At 45.2% G+C, this 20,495-nt stretch overlaps 2 protein-coding genes and 1 pseudogene across 3 annotated transcripts in view; 1 reads left to right on the forward strand and 2 right to left on the reverse strand.

Moving 5' to 3' along the window:
* Positions 1 to 1,309, reverse strand: part of VPS53 (VPS53 subunit of GARP complex) — a 137,599-nt gene extending 136,290 nt beyond the window's left edge. Inside the window, exon 1 of the mRNA XM_084802771.1 lies at positions 1,078 to 1,309. Coding sequence (XP_084658897.1) covers positions 1,078 to 1,164 — 87 coding nt within the window. The 5' untranslated portion in view covers positions 1,165 to 1,309. The remainder of the gene's footprint in view (positions 1 to 1,077) is intronic.
* A 143-nt stretch (positions 1,310 to 1,452) lies between these two features.
* The window catches only part of TLCD3A (TLC domain containing 3A), a 30,757-nt gene continuing 11,714 nt past the window's right edge, over positions 1,453 to 20,495 (forward strand). Inside the window, exon 1 of the mRNA XM_084802861.1 lies at positions 1,453 to 1,654. The gene's annotated coding sequence lies outside the window, so the exon portion shown is untranslated. The remainder of the gene's footprint in view (positions 1,655 to 20,495) is intronic.
* LOC311609633 (small ribosomal subunit protein uS12-like) lies at positions 9,738 to 19,909 on the reverse strand (annotated as a pseudogene). Its single transcript, XR_014783684.1, has 2 exons — positions 19,870 to 19,909; positions 9,738 to 10,289 (listed from the first exon to the last, which is right to left on the reverse strand). The product of XR_014783684.1 is annotated as a small ribosomal subunit protein uS12-like (transcript).

Consider the following 20,495-nt stretch of genomic DNA (forward strand, 5'->3'; position numbering starts at 1 on the left):
TACTTGACAAGGGAATTTAATCAACAAAAAAACTTCTTGTTGGGAAGAGAGGACTCTTAGGAATATTCTCCAATTTAACCCAAATTGCAGAATTTCTCAACGTTTTAAGACTTTTACTGTATTTAGGCATATATTGGCGGTTGGGGTCAGGAGTCGTTTTCTGGCTCGGTGTCAAAGCGCCTTTACCCACTGAACCATCTCGCTGGCCCTGGACCTTTTAATCATGGTAATGATCTCTCTTAGTTGGCTTCCTGTTGCTATAGTAACACACCACGGGCAAAAGCAGCTTGGAAAGTAAAGAGTTTATTTGGCTTCCAGGTTACAGTGTATCATCCGGTGATGCCAAGGCAGGGGCTGGAGCAGAAAGCATGAGGCAACACTGCTTACTGGCTTGCTTTCCACGGCTTGCTCGGCTTACTTTTTTATACAACCCAGGACCTATGCTGCCCAGAGATGGTACCTCCCACAATGGGCTGGGCCATTCTACAGCATCAATGGGGGCGTGGGGAGCCCCAGACTTGCCCTTGGGCCAATCAGATGGAGGCAATTTTCAATCGTGGCTTCCTTTTTCCAGATGACTCCAGCGTGTGTCAAGTGTACACACACACACACGCACACGCACAAGCACACGCACGCACACACAAAACCAGTACAAGGGCCATTTTCTAGTATGCCCAACCCCCATCCTGCCATTTGTTTCTGCAAAGAAAGTCTCCCGCTGCCGATTCCAACCCTCTCCAAGGGCTTAATCTGAGAAACAGCAGCACTAGCATGAAAAATGAATGAGGTTTCACCATCTCCCATAATCTGAACTCTCCAATCACGGAGCTCCTTCTAGTTTCATCCGGTACAAAGAGCACAGCACTTCGGCCCAAACCCAGCAGCGCGTGACAACCTCCAAAGACCGAGAAGACGCGTTCGGCCCCGGAGCTAAGAAACCCATTTCCTTCTTACCACCACGCAGACTTGAGCTCCGCGCGCGGGGCCGCTACCTTTGCAGCCTAGAAGGTTGGTTCCGCCCGGGCCCGGAGCCCACCCCTCCTCCGCAGTTCCCTCCTGACGGGGTGCAGCTCTCACCTGCTCTATGGCTAGTTGCACCTCTGGCGTGAGCTGCAGCACGGCCTCCAGTTCCTCCACAAACTCCAGTTCCTCCTCCTCCATCATCCCGCCGCTCAGCCTCTGAGGCCCTCTCCAACCCTACACAAACGCTGTCACCAAGACCCCCGTGCCGAACAGCAACCCTGCAGGGACAGTGCTCTAGCAAGCCGCTACTCTCACAGCTAACCCGGCACTTCCGGAGAGCCCGGCACTTCCGGGAACCAGGGGACTCTGGGATAGTGGAGGACGCCCTCTGTCTAGTTCCCGGAGTATACCCCAGGCAGCCCTTAACCATAGGTTCCGTGGTCACTCAGGGTGCAGCGGGTCCTTAAGATTGGGAGCCCTCTCCACCTCACCCGGGGGGCGTCACCCACCGGCGCCCCTGTGTCGCTGGAGAGCGAGGGCGCTCCAAAGAGCGGCAGCCCCAACAGTGTCATGATGGATGAGCAGTAAGCCCCGTGGGCAGTAAGCCAGCATGCACACCTGCTCGCTTGGGTCCCCTTGGTCAGCGCCAGTCTATGTCTCCATGCCATAGGGACTGAAATGATCCTAACTGGTAAGTGGCGGTGTTGCCAAGGACATTTGAAAGTCGGGAGAGCGTCTTTTCCTTGGATAAGGATCCACTGGGCAGAGTTGTCTGAGGCCTCATCGCTAGGGTGGCGGGGGGGGGGGGGGGGGGCAGTGGTGGCAAGAAAGCGACCCAACGCTGGGAAGTGTTTATTTTTGAGACCGACTAATATCCAGGATGTACATCCCTGTTTACACCCTTGATATGCCTATGATTTTGAACAAAGTACGCCCATCTTACCCTGCTTATACCACATTAACTGTCGTAAGCATTAAGTATATGAAGTATTAGGCAAACGCAAACTGGTGGTACAGGAAATATTAGGGTGTCTAGCCTCCTACATCACAAAAGAGCCAAGCCAGATCGCCCTGTGGAACCACTTTTCCAGCAGGCACTGGAACAATGAGGGAGTTGCAGGCAAGGGAAGGGCTGCCTTACCAGTTCAACATTGTGAAACTCTCGATGGAGGAGGCTCTGGACCTGCTGAACTTCTAACTTTCTTTTCTTCTGTGTAATTGTATCGAAATTGCTTCAAGAGTAATATAGTTTGCCTTTCTCATCCCACAACGTTGCAGTGTTGGGGATGAAATTTTATTGTGGTTTTAGTTTGTAAAAACAAAAAACACAACGTGGGTGCAATATAATTTTTAGCAACAAAGAAATGATTAAAAAGATAAATTGCCGGTGAGAGGGCTCAGCTAGTGGAGCACTGGCCCCCAAACCCTGGAACCCACGTGTTGGAAAGAGAGTCCTGACCTCAGGATGTCCTCTGACCTCCACATATCCGGCGTGCACACACATACACATTACTGACTCACAAAATTATGGCTTTAAAATTATTTAATGGCATGGGAATGTATGCACAGTGTATTTCAGAAGGCAGGCTATATATTTCTGAAAGCAGTATTGGCTGGGTGTGATGGCATGAACCTATAATCCCAGCACTTGGAAGATGGAGGCAAGAGAAAAGGAGTTTAAATCTGTTCTCCACTACACGGTGAGTTCAAGGCCAATCTGGGCTACATGAGACCCTGTCTCAACCAAAAGGAAATATTTTTTTTCTGAATTCTCCCACATGTCTACATTAAACATATAGTGATTTTATTTTCAGAAGATACAGGTGCCGACTGGATAGGGTAGCACATGCTTGTAAATACCAGCACTCTGGAAACAGCAGCAGGAAGATGGAGAATGGGAGGCAAGCTGGACTATGCAGGGAGGCTGTGTCTCAAAACTCAAAAGCAAAGGCTGGAGAGATGTCTCAGCACTTAACAGCTTGCTGCTCTTCCACAGGACCAGGATCCGAGTTTGGTTCCAAGCACCTTCATTGAGCAGATCACAATCCAGTCACCTGTAATGCCAGCTCCAAGGCATCATCCGTCCCCTCTGGCCTCCAAGGGCACCCACAAACATTGTGTACATACACATACTTGAAAAATAGGGGCTGGGGAGATGGCTCAACGGTTAAGAGCCCTGGCTGCTCTTCCAGGGGTTCTGAGTTCAATTCCCAGCACCCACATGGTGGCTCACAACCATCTATAATGGGATCTGGTGCCCCTTTTGGTGTGCAGGCAGAACACTGTATCTGTAATAAATAAATAAATCTTTAAAAAGAAAAGAAAAGAAAAATAAAGGAGCTGGAGTGATGGCCCAGCCGTTAAAAGCACCAGCTGCTCGTCCAGAGGACCTGGGTTCAATTCCCAGCACCCACCTGGCAGCCTACAATAGTCTATAACTCCAGTTCCAAGGGATCCAGCACCGTTTTATGGCCTCCGTGGACACCACATGGTGTACAGATAGACATGCAGGCAAAACACCTCTACACATAAAATTAAGAAAATGAAAATAAAATAAAACAAAAAGATAGACAAAAGGGCATATAAGTGAGCAGAAAGAGAAAGGAACCCACATATACCATTCCTAAAGGGAAATGCAGTTTTATCTATTGTCTTGTTTTTCTATTTTAAATCAGCTATAATTTGCATACAGCAAAACTAGCCCGTTTCCGTCCGCAATGCCGTGAGCGTTGGTAAATGCGTGTAGTTATGTAAGCACAATCCAGTTAGGACATTTCCCATCATCCCCTACTTGTCTTCACACCCACTCTATTATCTGGCAACTACTGGCCTGATTTTTAGTCCTAGAGTTTTGACTTTTCCAGAATGCCATATAAATTCCATATAAACGGGAATCATAATAGTGCATTGTCTTTTTGAATCTGTCTCCTCTCACTTAGCGTAATGGATTGGTGGCTCACCCACGCTTGCTGCTTGTGTAGTACTCCGTTGATTTGTTTATCTACTAGCTGATTTGAAAACACCTGGGTTGCCTCCCGTTCCGAGAAGCTGTGAATAAAGCTGCTGTAAACACTTCTGTCTAAATTTTTGTGTAAGTTTTTCATTCGCTTAGGTGGATGCCTAGAAGTAAGATTGCCGAGTGGTCTGCTCTGTCTGGGTTTACAGTTACACACGAAAGGGTATTAAGTGCACATTCCCACTGAAAGTTTCAGATCCTCGGTTTCTTTTTAGTCATGCGACTAGTGAATGTTTCCTAATGCTCACCATATGTCATGCACATACCAAGCATATTACATCCCTTGACCTTTTAACACATAGCAGTTCTGAAGGTTCTTTTTTTTGGGTTTGTTTGTTTTTTTTTTTTTTTTTTTTGGTTTTTCAAGATGGTTTCTCTCTGTCACTTTGGCTGTCTTGGACTCGCTTTGTAGACCAGGGTGTTCTCGAACTCACAGCGATCTGTGTGCCTCTGCCTCCCGAGTGCTGGGATTAAAGGCCTGCGCCACCACGCCTGGCTAGTTAATTACCGTTATCTCAGTTTACTAGATGGGAAAATGGAGAGCTGGTTCAAACACACAAACCGACCTAGATCCTACGGCTAAGCGCTTCTGGCACTCATTCAGTCGTTCAATAAATATGTTGCATACCTGTCCCTACAGGTGACAGGCACCTATGTTGGGTGCTGAATTCAGCAAAGAACCAGATACACCAAGTGCCCGCCACCATAAAGCTGCATGTAAGGAGATGGTATTCATACAAATAAAAGATGCAGTTGTGATAGGCCCAAAGCCAGACAAGAGCAGTGCGCACAGAGAGTTGTGGGAGTGTATTGCCGCTGGAGAAGCTTTCTCTGAGGAAGTGACTTCTCAGCTGAAGCAATTCCGAAGCGAAGGCATGATAAACCAGTGTGTGCAGAGCCCTGATGAGGAACGGACCTGCCTGGGACGTAGACTTTGGAAAGGCAAGAGCAGAGATGTGCAAGCCGGGGCTAGAGAATTGGGTGGAGCCAGATCTTTAATCTTGAGGGCTGTCAACACGATAGCCTTTGAAGGACGAGAGGTCGAGTGACACCTGGTTCACTGCTGTCATCAGCACCTGTGCCTCTCTTCTTCTTGTTCTGTTTCTGAGCTGCCTGCATTTATACAGAGAATCTGGATCCAAGGCGACTGTGTCCGGCCCACATTCATACTGTCTGTTTGCTTGTGGTCCTTTGGTGTATCCATCGTCCATGGTCACTATCTGCTGCTGCTGCTGCTGGAAACCAGGCTTTCTTCTGAAGATCCCAACTCCATTATATTGTCCTTAATAATACCAAGTGAAAAATCAGCCTAGGGGATTTGTACAGTACAAAAAAATAGGCTGTTTAAAAGAATACAGGTAGACACTAGGCTTAGAAACTGTGTCGTGGCTGGTTGACTTGGTGGCTCAGTGAATAGGATGCTTGTCACTCGGCCTGATGACCTGAGTATGACCCCTGACACCAACATCGTAAGAGGAGAGAGCCAAACCCAACAGCTTCCTTCCACCATATGCTTATATTTCTTCAGAGACAGGCTGTACACAGTTCCCTAATGGCCTGTTAATCCTCTGATAGGGCCTCAATATGCAATTCAGGGAGCTCAGATTGTCATCTTTTGGCCTCATGCATACACACAGTAAAGAAAAAAAAAAGAAATGTAATTTTTAAAAAAGTTTTTAAAAATGCATTAAGATAAGCAATGATAGGCCAAGCTGTTTATAATAACCAAAGAAAGAAGTATGTTTGACTGGAGAAAAACAGATGATATGTTTTCAAGATAAATATAGTGTGGAAGTTACAAATAAGAGGAATTTTTTTCTATATTCTTTTTTTTTTTTAATTTATGTCCCTTGGTGTGGGAGTGTCAGATCTTGGACACTTACAGAGAGTTGTGAGCTGCCATGTGGGAGCTGGGAATTGAACTCATGACCTCTGGAAGAGCAGGCAGTGCTCTTAACCACTGAGTCATCTCTTCAGCCCAAGAGGAATTTTTATATGAAAACCTGTGATCTTCTCACAAATGAACTAGGCTTTTAAGAATAATTTTCTGTTATTCTGTGGCATCGGTATATCCAGATGATACAGGGTATCACAGAGACCTAAATACCATGAAATCCCAAAAACATAAGGCATGCATTCAGTCCCCAAGAGTTTGAGGCTCAGAATCTGAGGGTGTAACTCAGTTGCTGGAGTGCTACCTAGCAGGCACAAAGCTCTGGGTTTGATCCCGAACACGGCATACACTGGGTGCACAGGTACACAGCTGGAGTCCGGCATTTGGAAGGTAAAAGCAGGAGGATTAGGAGGTGACGGTCATCTGCAGCTACATATTGAATTTAAGGTCAATCTTAGAGACAATCAATGAATTAAGCAAAACTCAATCTTGGAGAACATAGCTTTTGACAGGTGACTGGAAGCTAGCTGTGGTGGCACACACCTGTAACCTCAGTACTTGGGAGGGTCAGGCAGGAAGATGGCATTTTGAGCTTCATCTGCACTACATAGTAAGACCTTATTATTTATTTATTTATCTACACAGAGAGACCCTGTCTCGAAAAACAAAAAACAAACAAACAAAAAAAAAGCATCTCCATCTCCTCCTTGGGCAGGTAGTACATCCCAGAATGCAGGAAGAAGAGGCAGGTGGATCTTTGCAAATGTGTCGCCACCCATAATAACTGGATCAAATGTGAGTGTGCTTAAGAGCCGTAAGGACCACTTTGGGGATGGGTGTGGGGCCCCTTTGGCTATATCAGTGTTAGAAGAAGATGCTATTAGCATAGTTTTAATTTTGTTTGAGGCAGGGCCTGCAACTTGATATTTAGCACAGCCTGGCCCAATTTCACAGTTCACCTGCTTCCATTCTAGAAGACAGGCGTGTGCCCATACACCCCATTTTCTGCTACCATCTCATAGCAGAAAAATATATTGAACCACGGTGGTGCCCCACACCTTTAATTCAGGAGGAAGAAGGAGACAGATCTACAGATCTACAGAGCTAGCCAGGATAGCCAGGCTACACAGAGAAACTCTGTTTTGAAAACCAAAAAGAAGAAGAAGAGGAGGAGGGAGAGGAAGATATTGTAATTTAGTTCCTATGTTAAATTATTAGGGAGTAGGAAAGACCCCAGACTCAAATAGTGTGCAGGTGGCAAAGCTCTTGCTTTAGTCTGCAGAAATCCAGCATTTTGGAGTCACCACTTAGACAAAATGGTGACCCCAGGTGAGCTCACAGGCTTTTTGAAGGCATTCAGGGGGAATTCCAAGGTAGGGGGTAGCTAGGTAATCTTTAACATGATTGGAGCATTTACACTGAAAAAGCACGGGCAGACTGAAAAGGCCTGAGCAACCTTAGTCAGCAGTCGAGGGTTAATCATAAGACAAGAGATTTCCAAACCGGCAATAATCATCCTTAAGCAATCAGATCAGCAGTAAGTCAGCCTTAAGGAATCGTATCCGTATCTTCCTCTGCCCAGGTAGCTAGGCCATCTCTGATGGCTGCCCGTTCTCTTGGGTATTCCCAGTAACCCACTAAGCTCATTTCTGAGGAACGGGGGCTTAGGCATGTTCTAAGGTAACAAGAAACTGAAGTCTGTCATGTAGTCGCCCAGCCTTATTTAACCAGGCCCCCTCAAAATCTTATTCTCAACTCAACTGGTGCTTTTTAAAAAAGATTTGTTTTATTTTTATGTGTGTGGATGTCTTGTCTGCAATGTATGTATGTACATACAGTTGCTGAACAGGCCAGAAGGGGGCATCAGATCCCCTAGAATTGGACTTGCAGAACTTTGTGAGCTACCACGTGGGTGCTGGGTATTAAGCCCTGGGTGTTCCAGAAAAGTAGCCACTGCTCTTATTTATTTATTGGTTTTTCAAGACAAGGTTTCTCTGTGTAGCCTTGACTGTCCTGGCCTCACTTTGTAGACCAGGCTGGTCTCGAACTCACAGCAAACCGCCTGCCTCTGCCTCCCGAGTGCTGGGATTAAAGGCGTGCGCCACCACGCCCGGCCCATCACACCTGGCCAATCTCTTGGTGTCTCTTTACAGGCTCTTTTACTACCTGGCTTATGGTGATAACTGGTTCTTTTTCTGTTCCTCATTTCTGAGTCTACTGTAACATCCTGGCATTTGTTTCGATTACCATTTGGATGGTTCCACATGTTCCCTATATCCTAGACACCAGTTTTGTTTTGATTGGTGCTGTGGCTCACTGAGCGTGCCTGTTCTTGCAAAGCAGATCATAATCTCCAGTTGGCTTTAGCAGCTCCCGTTCCCACGCTCACAGCAGAGGCGCTCAGTCATGCACATGTGCAAGCGCCCAGATGCTACTAACCGAGCCTTCCCATTGGCTATAGTGGAATCACCTTCCATAATTACCTTCAACTTGCTCGACCAAGTGAATAGACGAGACTAACCTCCCCTTTTGTGGAAGTTGTATACTGATAAATATAAAAGCCCTTGCTTCGTAAGACCGATGTCAATTAATACCATCATTGTGGCATATAGCTACCAATAATTTCTTCTACAAAAACACTTACAGGATGGGCTGGCCACTCATCTGGGAGGTAGCTCAGTGGTTAAGCACTTGCCTAGGATGCACAAGGCCCTGGGTTCTATACCTCGTACCAAGCAAACCAACTAGCTCTTAAATGTCTTACCAGGACTATGGCTATTTCTGGCCTTCTTTTCTGTTTCTTTGGCTCTTTTACTACCTGTTGGATTCTTTGAAAACAAACCAACAACACCAGTAACAACAAACAGAAAAATTAAAACATAGCTCATGTACCGTAGGCTGGCCTCGAACTCACGAAGCTGAGGATGACCTTAGACTTCTGACATGATACAGTATTTTGTGCATGGCTACATGTTCCTCTGTATATTCCTTACTCTTTACCATAGTCCTGGGCATGAGACAGGATAATAAAATGAAGGACCTGACACCGAGGTTAGCTATGTGCCTGAGTACTTTTCCTCTTTGGACATCCTATTACAGTTTTCATGGAAGAATCAGAAGAATTGCCTCATAAGCACTTATATGAGGCTTTGACACTTCAGAAAATGATGACACCCTCATGGCTGGCAAAAGCGCGTGGAAGCATGTGTCTGTCTGGAAGCACTAACGTCTCTGTTATGACTAGATTTCAAAACACACGTACATGATACTGAACAGTATTTTACAGCACTCTGCGGGCTTAGCAGTCGGCTCCATCACTTTTAGGCGCTTACTGTGTTTTTCCCTCCTACTTATGTAATAAGCAGTGAGTCACTTTTATTAGAGAAACTCGTACGACGTGGAAGTAGATGGAGGAAAAGGCAGGAGTGTCCTTTATCCCAGCATTAAATGCACACCCAGAGCCAGCCCGTGCACAGCCTTCTGCAGAGGCTACACTGCCAGGAGTTACATGTTCTTCCCAGGGATCCCGTGTGATTATACACCGCAGCATGTGCCCATCACATTCTAACCACTGTGGTCACAAATTGTATCGCGTTATGTTTATTGTTCAGTAATTTGTTCTCATCCATCTTTTCCCTCTTAGTATATTCTAGAGACCCCCCTCCTGCTCTATCTCTCTCTTTCTCTCTCTTCCCCCTACACACACACACACACACACACACACACACACACACACACACACACACTGGAAAAGATGGAACCCAGGGTCTCATTATGCTACAAAAGCATTGTACCACACAGGTACACCCTATCCATAGCTCGTCTCTTTTTAATGCCTATATAGTATTCTATTGTGTCATTGTTAGACTATTCTGCAAAATACTTTTTTTTTCAGAATATGAAAGTTTATTACTGTGTTTGCATTGTCAAAATTTATGACCTTGGTCTTTCTTTCTTGCCTTTGTACAAGGCCAAAAGAGACACATTGGCTACTTTAACAACCTTAAATTGGACTCCAGGAATATCACCTACAGCATGACCTTTTCGACCAAATCCAACAACCAGAACTTCATCGTTTTCCTCAATGAAGTTCAAGCAGCCGTCATTGGGCACGAACGCCCGTGATCTTCTTGCCGTTCTTGATGAGCTGCACCCTCACACACTTCCGGATAGCAGAATTTGGCTGCTTGGCTTCAACCCCTACTTTTTCCAGCACAATTCCCTTGGCATGGGAGGCACCTCCAAAAGGACTGGCCTTCAGGGCTGTGCCCAAGTGGGCTTTCTTGTATTGCTTATCATGCCACTTCTGGTCACGTCAGTGACTGCGGAGCTTCCTGGCAGGACGGAGACCACTTGCCCATCTTGCCGGCGCCACAGGCCCGAGAGAAAGAGAGAGGCAATGCAGTCTGCAAAATACTTAATTACCATGTTACTAATTAGAGTTTTCTAATATTTTTGCTACTATAAGCAATATTCTTTTGTTGTTGTTGTTTTTGAGACCAGATCTGCCTATGTATCCCAAGATGGCTTCAAATTCATGATCCTCCTGCCTCAGCCTTCCAAGTGCTGGTATTATAGGTACCTACCACATGCCTAGCACAAATACCCTTTTAATACATATTTATCTTACATTAGCACTATAAAAGAATGCTTATATCTTTTAATCTTTAGTCTATCAGATAATATCAGTTACTTAAATATTATAAAGTTTATATTAGCCTGTTTGTATTCTATTTCCAGTCTTTATAATTTGAATAACTATTTATAAAATGTGTAAAGGTATTTATTTGTGTACTGCATATGTATGTGTATGTGTGTGTGTAGAGAAATCAGTTGTGGGAGTTGGTTCTCTCTCTGTCATGTGGGTGTTGGAGGTGGAATTTGGGTTGCCAGGCCTGGTGACAAGCGCCTTAAACAGCTGAGCCATCTCACTGGCTTCTTTGTTTGATTTTAGATGTATATAAATTGGCTTGTCCTACTCTATGTCACATCTGAGGTTTGTGTCTTGCTTGGGAAATTTTTCTCCAGCCTGTAAATTATAAAACTAACATTTGAGCCGGACGTGGTGGCACACGCCTTTAATCCCAGCACTCCAGAGGCAGAGGCAGGTGGATCACTGTGAGTTTGAGGCCAGCCTGGTCTACAAAGCGAGTCCAGGACAGCTAATGCTAATACAGAGACCCTGTGTTGAAAACCATCATCATCATCATCATCATCATCATCATCATAGAAATTTCTTCAACTGCCTTTGGAGTGTTTAACATTTAAATCACCTGAAACTTGTGTCCCGTCTGGTGTGTGGCATGGTGATGCGTTTGTTTTCTAGAGCTTGCATAATGCATTGTGATAGCTGGGTTGTTTATGAAAATAAGACATTTTTCTCACAGTTCTAGAGACCAAATCCTTGAAACAGCATGTTGGAGGGTTGGTTCCATCTTGGAGGCTGTAAGGGAACGTCTTCCATGTCCTCTTCCTCAGCCCTTCGCGGCCCGCAGCAGCCCTGGCTTCCGGCTTCCGGCTTCCGGCTTCAGCCTCAGCATTGACATTCCAATCTCCATTCTCACATCCCCATCTCCTCTGCCTCTGTGAGTCCTTTTCTGTCTGTTATAAGGAGACTCTCAGGTTGGTGATTCTACTATGGCTTCATCTTAGTTCTTACCTTAGTCACCAAATGGATTCACATTTGGAGGCTCTGAGTGGACATGATTTATGAGGGGACAATTCAGCTTCCAGCGCTGAGGCTATAGCTCACTTGCTTAGTTTGCACAAGGCCCCAGGTTCAACCCCTGACACCACAAAAATGTGCCCTGCATGGTTGCTCATATTATAATTCCAGCACTTGAGAGGCTGAGGCAGGAGGATGGCCAGCCTGGGCTACAGAGTGAAACCATGACTCAAAACAAATTTCAACTTCTAATTTTAGAATTAGGAGTTTTCCAAATGGAAGGTTAATGATCTCTGCGGTTTCCTTCCTAGTCCTGACGTACTTGCCACAAATAAACGTTGGCCTGGGGTTGTAGCTCAGTTTGTAGAATGCTGACCTGACCTGCAGGTATGCACGAGACCTGGGTCTTGTCCCCAGCACTTCAACACTGGCTATAACATGGCATGCCTGAAGTTCCAACATGCAGGAGGTAAAGGCAGGAGCAACAGGAGTTCAAAGTCATCCTTGGCTACACAGTAAGTTCAAGGCCAACCTGGACCACATTTGATCCTGTCTCAAACAATAAAAAAAAAAAAACCCAAAACCAGAGCTGGAAGGCTGGGCATGCTCACCTTTAATCCCAGCACTCAGAAGACGGAGGCAGGCAGATCACTGAGAGACCAGCCTGGTCTACCAAGAGAGTCCAGGACAGCCAGAGCTGTTAGACAGAGAAATTCTGCCCCGAAAAACAAAAACAAAACAGAAAACAAAAACAAAAACAAAAACCGAGATCTGGAGATGTAGCTCAGATGGTAGAGAGCTGGCCTGAGACCTGGTGACATGGGGCAGGCTTGTGATCCTGGCACTCAGGAGGCAGAGGCAGGAGGATAAGAAGTCCAAGGTCATCCTCAACTGCCGTATGGAGTGAGTTGGACACCAGCCCGGGATACACAGCACCCTGTCTCAAAAAACAACAAAAAGAAGCCACAATTCAAGACTGTCTTGCTCCCGTGATTGCTTTGCTACTTCCTTACTGCTTTAATTATGATTAGGCATGGAGTATTTTGACATATTCTAGCAAAACTCTTTCTCCCACCCTTTTAGTCAATTCAAATATTTCTTGACTTTTTTTTTAACTTTTTTTTTTTTAATCTCTAATTTGCAAACATTGGGTTTTGGTTGAGATCACATTGAGTTTATATCTCAATGCCGGGGGAAACAATGTTCACAATGCTGACTCCTTCTTCACAGAGCCACATTCTCTATTTACTTAGGCATATTCATGTATTTTTGGCAAAGCTTTATAGTTGCTTTCATATAAATCTTACATATTTCTTGTTAAGCCAGATATATGTATCTGGAGAGGTTGAGTCAGTATCTCAGGTGCCTCGGGCTAGCCTTCAACTCAACAAGTAGCCAATGATGACCCTAAGATGTTGAAACTTGAGCCAGGAGTGGTGGTGCACACCTTTAATCCCAGCACTCAGGAGGCAGAGGCAGGCAGATTGCTGTGACTGTTTTATACAGTTGTTTGTTTGTTTTTTGAGACAGGGTGTCTCTATTTAGTCTTGGCTTTCCTGGAACTTGATCTTGAACTCACAAAAATCTTCTTGTCTCTGCCTCTTGAGTGCTGGCATTAAAGACATACACCACTATGCCCAGCTAATAAAGTTCTCTCTCTCTCTCTCTCTCTCTCTCTCTCTCTCTCTCTCTCTCTCTCTCTCTTGTGTACAGTGCTCTGCCTGCCTGTAGGCCTGCATGCCAGAAGAGGGTATTAGATCACATTATAGATGGTTGTGAGCCACCATGTAGTTGCTGGGAATTGAACTCAGGACCTCTGGAAGAACAGTCAGTGTTCTTAACCTCTGAGCCATCTCTCTAGCCCCACTAACAAAATTTTAAATAATCCTTTTTCCATTGTATTTTGTAATGATATTCATTGCTCATATGAAAAGTTACTTATATTTGTATATGGATTTTGTATCTAGCCACCTTAAATTATCTTATCCTACTGTGTTTCAACTATTTTTTCATTTTTCTTGCTAAACGTTAATAGAAAACAGTAATCTCAACAGGTCTTTTTCTTTCTTTGCAGTATTGATGCTCCTCTGAGAGTTTATGCATGTGGGTGTTATCATAGAAATTATAATAGTTTTTGTATTGTTATAAAAATGCTAATATAGAGCCGTGCAGGTGGCACATGCCTGTACTCCCAGCACTCTGGGATCTCTGTGAGTTCCAGGCCAGCCTGGTCTACAAAGTGAGTCCAGGACAGCCAAGGCTACACAGAGAAATCCTGTCTTGGGAAACAAAAACAAAATGCTAATAGTAGATATTAAACAGCAGAAAAAAGAGGGAGCACTGTTCTTGACAGTCAACAGAGTACACATACAAGGACCAGAGAGAATCTGAGTGGATAAAGTATTTACAAGTCTAATAACCTGCCGGATGTGGTGGCACATGCCTTTAATCCCAGCACTCAGGCGGCAGAGGCAGGTTGATTTGTGTGAGTTTGAGGCCAGACTGGTCTACAAAAGCAAGTGCAGGTTAGCCAGGGCTGCAGAGAAACCCTGTCTTAAAAAAAACAAAAAACAATAATAATAATAATAATAATAATAATCCAAAACAAAAAGTCTAATAACCTGAGTTCCATCCCTAGAACCCACCTTGGAAGGGAAGAATTGACTCTTGAAAGTTGCCCTCTGACCTCCACGTGAGTAGGCGCTCCCCACCCCCATATTGTACGGTACACATATGGTAATGATAAATATATGAAGACATGAAGTTTTCATGTTTGCCATCAAGGCAAAAGTAACAACACCTCAGAGTGAAACAGAACAACACAGGCAGAGAAGGACAGGAGCATGCTCTCTGGCCTTCACACTGAACTAATACTACTTAAACCCTTCCAGATCTAAGCCTCTGCAAGGCAGCTCACTTGGGGATTTTTTTTTTCTGCCTGTAGCATAAGGGTGTCTCAGCCAGGCTCACAACTCACAGTTCGCTCTGCAGACTGATCAGTAACACTCTATGAGGCCCATCAGTGGTGATGCTCCCCTGCCACGGAGTGATCTTGCTCCTGGGGTTGTTGCTGCCCTGTATAAAGGTTCCTCCCCAGATAAGATGTTTAAATATTTATAACTAATCATCATTCTTGTCCCTGTTTTTAGTCTTGAGCCATTTACCTACAGTCTTGCTAACATATGACTTTTATGGTTGAAATAAGCTATGTATGGTAAAGGTTACAGACAGACTTTGCTTTACATAGAATGGCGTTTTCTTCATTTGTTTCTCCATTAAATATCAAGTGCCAAAGTAAATGTACTGCTTACCTCCTAGAGATTAATGGAGCTTAGCCTGTGTGAAGAACAAATCAGACACTTACAAAGAAGCTTGGGTTTCTATGGATACTGGGACGCTCACGCAGTTGCTGGATACCAGTAAGGATGGGACTATGAGTCCTTCCTTTTTTTCTTTTCTTCTTCTTCTTTTTTGTTTGTTTGTTTGTTTGTTTTTCAAGACAGAGTTTTTCGGGTTTTCCTTGGCTTTCCTGGATTTGCTTTGTAGACCAAGCTGGCCTTGAACTCACAGAGATCCGCCTGTCTCTGCCTCCCAAGTGCTGGGATTAAAGGTGTGCGCCACCACTGCCCAGTTTGGGACTATGAATACTTTTAAGATTAAAGTTACCAGGAAAAGAAGAGTTTCTGTCTGTCTGCGAATACATGTGGAAGCCAGTCAGCTCCATGTGGTGGTGCCTGTAATCTCAGCACTCAGCGAGCTAAATCAGGAGAGCCAAGAGTTCAAGGCCAGCCTGACAGCATAGTGAAACAGACAGGGCTGGAAAGAGTGCCTGCTTTGTGGACATGCTGGCCTGAATTTGAGTCCAGAACTCACATTTTTTAAACAGAAAGAAGCTGGGTGGGTGTACGGTACACATTTCTAATCTCAGCACCGAGAAGTGGGGTTAGGCGGGTACCTGGCCTCACTGGCCAGCCAGTCTAGCTTAACAGTGAGCTCTGAGTCCCCAAACAGAGCCACTACCCAAGAGATGACACCAAGAGGTCACATGTATAAATAAAAGGTGAAATTCTTTTTTAAATAGTAAAAGACAAAAACAACAACAAGAACAAAGACAGACGAGAGGCCAAGGCAGGTGGATCTCAGGGAGTTTGGGTTTAGCCTGATCTACATGGCCAGCTCCAGGCCAGCCAGGAAAACAGAATGAGAGGGTCTCTCTCAAAAATAAAAGTAGAAACATAGTCTCTTCTCTTTGAAAGATAATAGTAGCAATCTGTAGCAACTAGCATAGTACTTAAGTTATATAGTAATTAAACTCAAATGTCAAATTACTTATGCTTTAAGCTTTTTAAATTTTAAGATGAAGTTTGTGAAATTCTACATTGAAAGTACTTATAAGTATTAGCACTGTGGGGCTGGAGAGATGGCTCAGAGGTTAAGAGCACTGGCTGCTCTTCCAGAGGTCCTGAGTTCAATTCCCAGCAACCACATGGTGGGATCTGGTGCCCTCTTCTGGCCTGCAGGTGTATACACTGGCAGAGTGCTGTATACATAATAAATAAATAAAAATCTTTAAAAAGAAAAGGTATTAGCATTGTAATTTAAAACATCATCTCAATCAAATATGTATGAAATGCAAGTGTTGGCTGAGCATAGCAGCATATGTCTTTCATCCTTATTACTTGATTTTAATCACAGCACTCCAGAGGCAGAGGCAGGTGGATCTCTGAGTCTGAGGCTAGCCTGGTTTACACGGAGTTCTAGGCCAGCCAGAGCTACATAGTGAGACTCTTGTCTCAAATAATAAAATAAATGAAGTGAAGCTGGGCGTGGTGGCGCACGCCTATAATCCCAGCGCTCGGGAGGCAGAGGCAGGTGGATTGCTGTGAGTTCGAGGCCAGCCTGGTCTACAAAGTGAGTCCAGGACAGCCAACAGCCAAGGCTACACAGAGAAACCCTTTCTCCAAAAACAAAATAAATAAATAAATAAATAAATAAATAAATAAATAAATAAAGTGAAATAGATGCCTGGGGGAGAAGTCTATGAAAATATGGCGTTATTGTTTGTGATTGTTACTATCTGAAATTGGCATGGTTTGCTTTTTAATGTAATCCCCTTTTATGCTGCAAAAAGTCATGTGACCCAAGCAAACAATCAGCCTTTTGTGGGATTACCTATGGGACGGGAAGACATCAAATCTTGCTAGTCTGAGTTCTCTTTTAGGGCGGCAGCTGAATTTGTTCCCTGGGATCTTCTAGCTCTCCTTCTTTCAAGGTAATTTCCCTAATGGCTCAGTGTCCTTGAAGAGTTTTAAAGCACAAGTTTAGAAATGATTGCTTTTAGGTCACTATAATCTACCTACAGACAACTGAAAACTTCCACTTTTTATATAAGAAATATGTATGTGAACGTCTTCAAAAATATGAAGTAATATGCAAAGGTTGAGCACTCTATAATCAGCCCTTTGTGTAAATTATGGCTCTGTTGGCAAGATCGTGACCCCGGTGCACAAGAGCAGAGACTTCCCTGTGGTGTGTGGCTGTGGGCGCTGTTTGCAGAAACCATGTACTTGGGGTGTGACCGTGCTTCCTAGAGGACTCACAGTTTGCTTTTGCAAACAGACCAGGATAGAGCCCAGGAAAGCTGCAGTTTGGAACTGGTTTAGGCCAGTTAAGGCCAGTCACAGGTGTCTTTAACCCAACAGGTGCTTATTTTGTTAGTCAGCTTTCTGTCACTGTAAAAACAAAACCTAAAAAAGGGGTCAATGGAAATCCTAAAGGAGGCTTCGGGTTGGCGCACAGTTTCAAAGTTTCTGTTCATGGTCATTGGATACCACTGTCTTTGGGCTTGTGGAGAGGCAGAGAGCACACAGCAGAACAAAGCTGCTCCTTTATGGGGAAGGGGTGTGGGGGCGGGGGAGAGGGAAAGAGAGAGAGAGAGAGAGAGAGAGAGAGAGAGAGAGAGAGAGAGAGAGAGGGGCAGGCTTCAGATAAAATACACCCTATGGTGTATTAACTGAGCCCTGCCTCCTAGAGTTCCCAGCACACCCAGTAGCCCATTAAGCTCTGTGTCCATCAATGGGCTAATCCCTGGATGAGGTCAGAGCCTAAAGGCCTCACCTCTCCGCATGCCTTCCACACAGGAGCTCTCGTGGTGTCCCACACTCAGACCAGAATGAGTACTGAGAAGTTTAACAGCGGAGCACTGTGCTGCAGGTGGCCAAGGTCAAGAACAGTCATGCCTTGTTGTTGCCCAGGACATAGTTTAACATGACGTTTTGATTTATGGCTCACTTGATTGTTCAAGCCGCCCCGTGAGGCAGCAGAACTGCCCCCCACCCCACACCCTGTTACAGTGGAGCTGAAGTTGTTTTCTCCATGTCACACAGCTTGAGGTGGCTTTTGTGGGTGCTCACATAAAGGAAACAATGGTCCAGAAGAGGCCATCACTCTCTTCTTTTTGTATGCTTCATTGCATCTTTCTTGTTATCTTCCATCCTTTCCTCTTGCTTAGTGTTGTAATTGGTCACTCTCCGGATCTATATCTCTCTGTCTATTACCCTTGACTTGGGGCAGATCTTGGTCTATTCCCTAAAACTCTATTTTGGTCTCTTTCTCCCTCCCTCTCTCTTTTTCCCCCTGAGACAAGTTTCTCTGTATAATAGCCATGGCTGTCCTGGACTCACTTTGTAGACCAGGCTGGCCTCAAACTCACAGGGATCCACCTGCCTCTGCCTCCCGAGTGCTGGGATCAAAGGCGTGCGTCACCACACCCGGCTGTATTTTTATTGTGTGGGGGGGTGGGTGTGTGGGTGTGCACACGTGCATGCACAGGTGCCTTCAGAGGCCAAAAAAGCTGTAGCTGCAGTAACAGATGTCTGTGAGCTGCCCTATGTAGGTACTAGGAACTGAACTCAGGTCCTCTGCAAGAGCAGTGTGTACCCTAACTGCTAAGCATCTCTCTAGCCCCGCTTGGACTCTCTTGATCATCTTCCTCCCCTGGCCTTTCCCTATCAGTTCATTTTCTGGCCCTCCTTCCAACTCTGTCTCTGCTCCATCCCTCCCTAATATGGCAAAGAAATGTGGTCCAAATCAAATATCTGACTTTAAGATTTCATATACTCAGCTGGGCATGGTGGCAAATGTTTTTAATCCCAGCACTAGGGAGGCATAGGCAGGAGGATTGCTGTGAGTTTGAGGCTGGCCTATCTACAAAGTGAGCCAAGGCTAACATAGAGAGACTCTGTCTCGAGACAAAAAACAAAAAACAAAAAGACCCCCAAACAAACAAATTTCATGTACTCTATTAGGATTTTTAAAGCACATGAATGGATAAGACCTCCAAATTCTCATTCTGGAGTTCAAAATAAAGATGTGTGAATCTCAGTTGTTTCTTTGTAGGAACACTTTCCTGGACCAGAAGCTGATCTCTTTGATGACAGGGAGTGGCCCACAGAGCACATATATGGTAGCCACTTGGGAATTGGCAAATATTTCACAAGGAAACAAGATATTTTCAGTTTATGTGTGGGAAGCACTCACAGGGAGACTATCTGCATCCTGTCTGGTAGTGATGTCCAGGCAGCCTAGAGAAATGGAGAGAGGAACGGAAACGGAGGACCAGGCGCTTCAGTGGTGGACTCCCCACATCGTGGCCTTCCCAAAATGAGGTTCCACTTCTCAGCTTGTATTTTTGAGACAGGGTCTGTCATTGGTCCAGGGCTCTCCATAGACCAGGCTGGGCGTGGTGACACACACCTTTAATCCCAGCACTCAGGAGGCAAGAGGCAAGCAGATCACTGTGAGTTCAAGGCCAGCCTGGTCTACAAAGCGAGTCTAGGACAGCCAAGACTGCACAGAGAAACCCTGTCTCGAAAAACCAACCAACCATAGACCAGGCTGATTTCCATCCCTGCCCGAGGGATCTGCCTGTCCCCACCTCTCCAGAGATAGGGCTTCAAGCTCACCGTGGTGCACAGTCCATGTTTCACAGGGGCTCTGAGGATGGAATTCAAGTCCTTTATGTAACAGGTACTATCACCTCACCAGGAGGTCGCTCCAGCCCCGGTGAGACCCGGTGAGTCTGGTAAAGGAGTCTTAACAATCTAGCATTCAAGTTTCAGACTTTTTGTTTTTTGTTTTTTGTTTTTTGTTTTTTAACAGAATCTTGTAAGGCCTCAGCTCAGCTGGAACTCACTATGGAGCTCAGGCTTGTCTGGAACACACTTTTTTAGCCTCCCAAGCTAGGATTACAAGTGTATACCATCACATCCGACCCAAATTTCACCCTGGAAACCCACACAAGCCGCAAACGGGAAAGTTCAGAAATCATACCACCGTGGTGTGAAGCAGTTGACATAACCCTCGAACTCAAACCAGAAGGCTCAGGTTTCAAGTGGAGTCCTTTCGTTTCCCAGGGTGGCAAGTCAGCGTCCCCTTCACATCGAGGCGTCTTTGTGTACAAAAAGTAACCAGCAATATGCTTGTCTTTAGTATTAATAGTAATGTTAGGGCTGGGGCAAAGCTCAGTGGCTAAGAGCGCTTGCCGTGCAAGCGTGGTGACCTGGGTTTTGAATCCCAGCAACCACACGGAAAGCTAGGTGTAGCCGTGGACACTAACTCCAGGGCTGTTGGAAGTGCAAACAGGATTCCTGGGATTGCTGGCAGCCAGGCTCACTCCAGGTTCAACAAGAGGCCCGGCCTTAAAGGACTAAAGCAGGAAGTGATAGAGCAGAGTCCATACTTCCGCTGGCTGAATGCCTGTGTGTTATGGGAGTGCACACACACACACTTGCACACATGCGGGTATACGAGCATACACACATACACACTACACACATGCACATCCTTTTAGAAAGCAGCATTAGAGCCCACAAACCCCATGTCCCGTACTTAAATCTGTAAGTAAACAATGAGGGACAGGAGTTATGTAGCTATTGCTCTGGTTTCTTTGTTTTGTT

The sequence above is a fragment of the Acomys minous genome (assembly GCF_964271855.1).
Source record: "Acomys minous genome assembly, chromosome: 12".
NCBI classification, from domain to species: Eukaryota; Metazoa; Chordata; class Mammalia; order Rodentia; family Muridae; genus Acomys; species Acomys minous.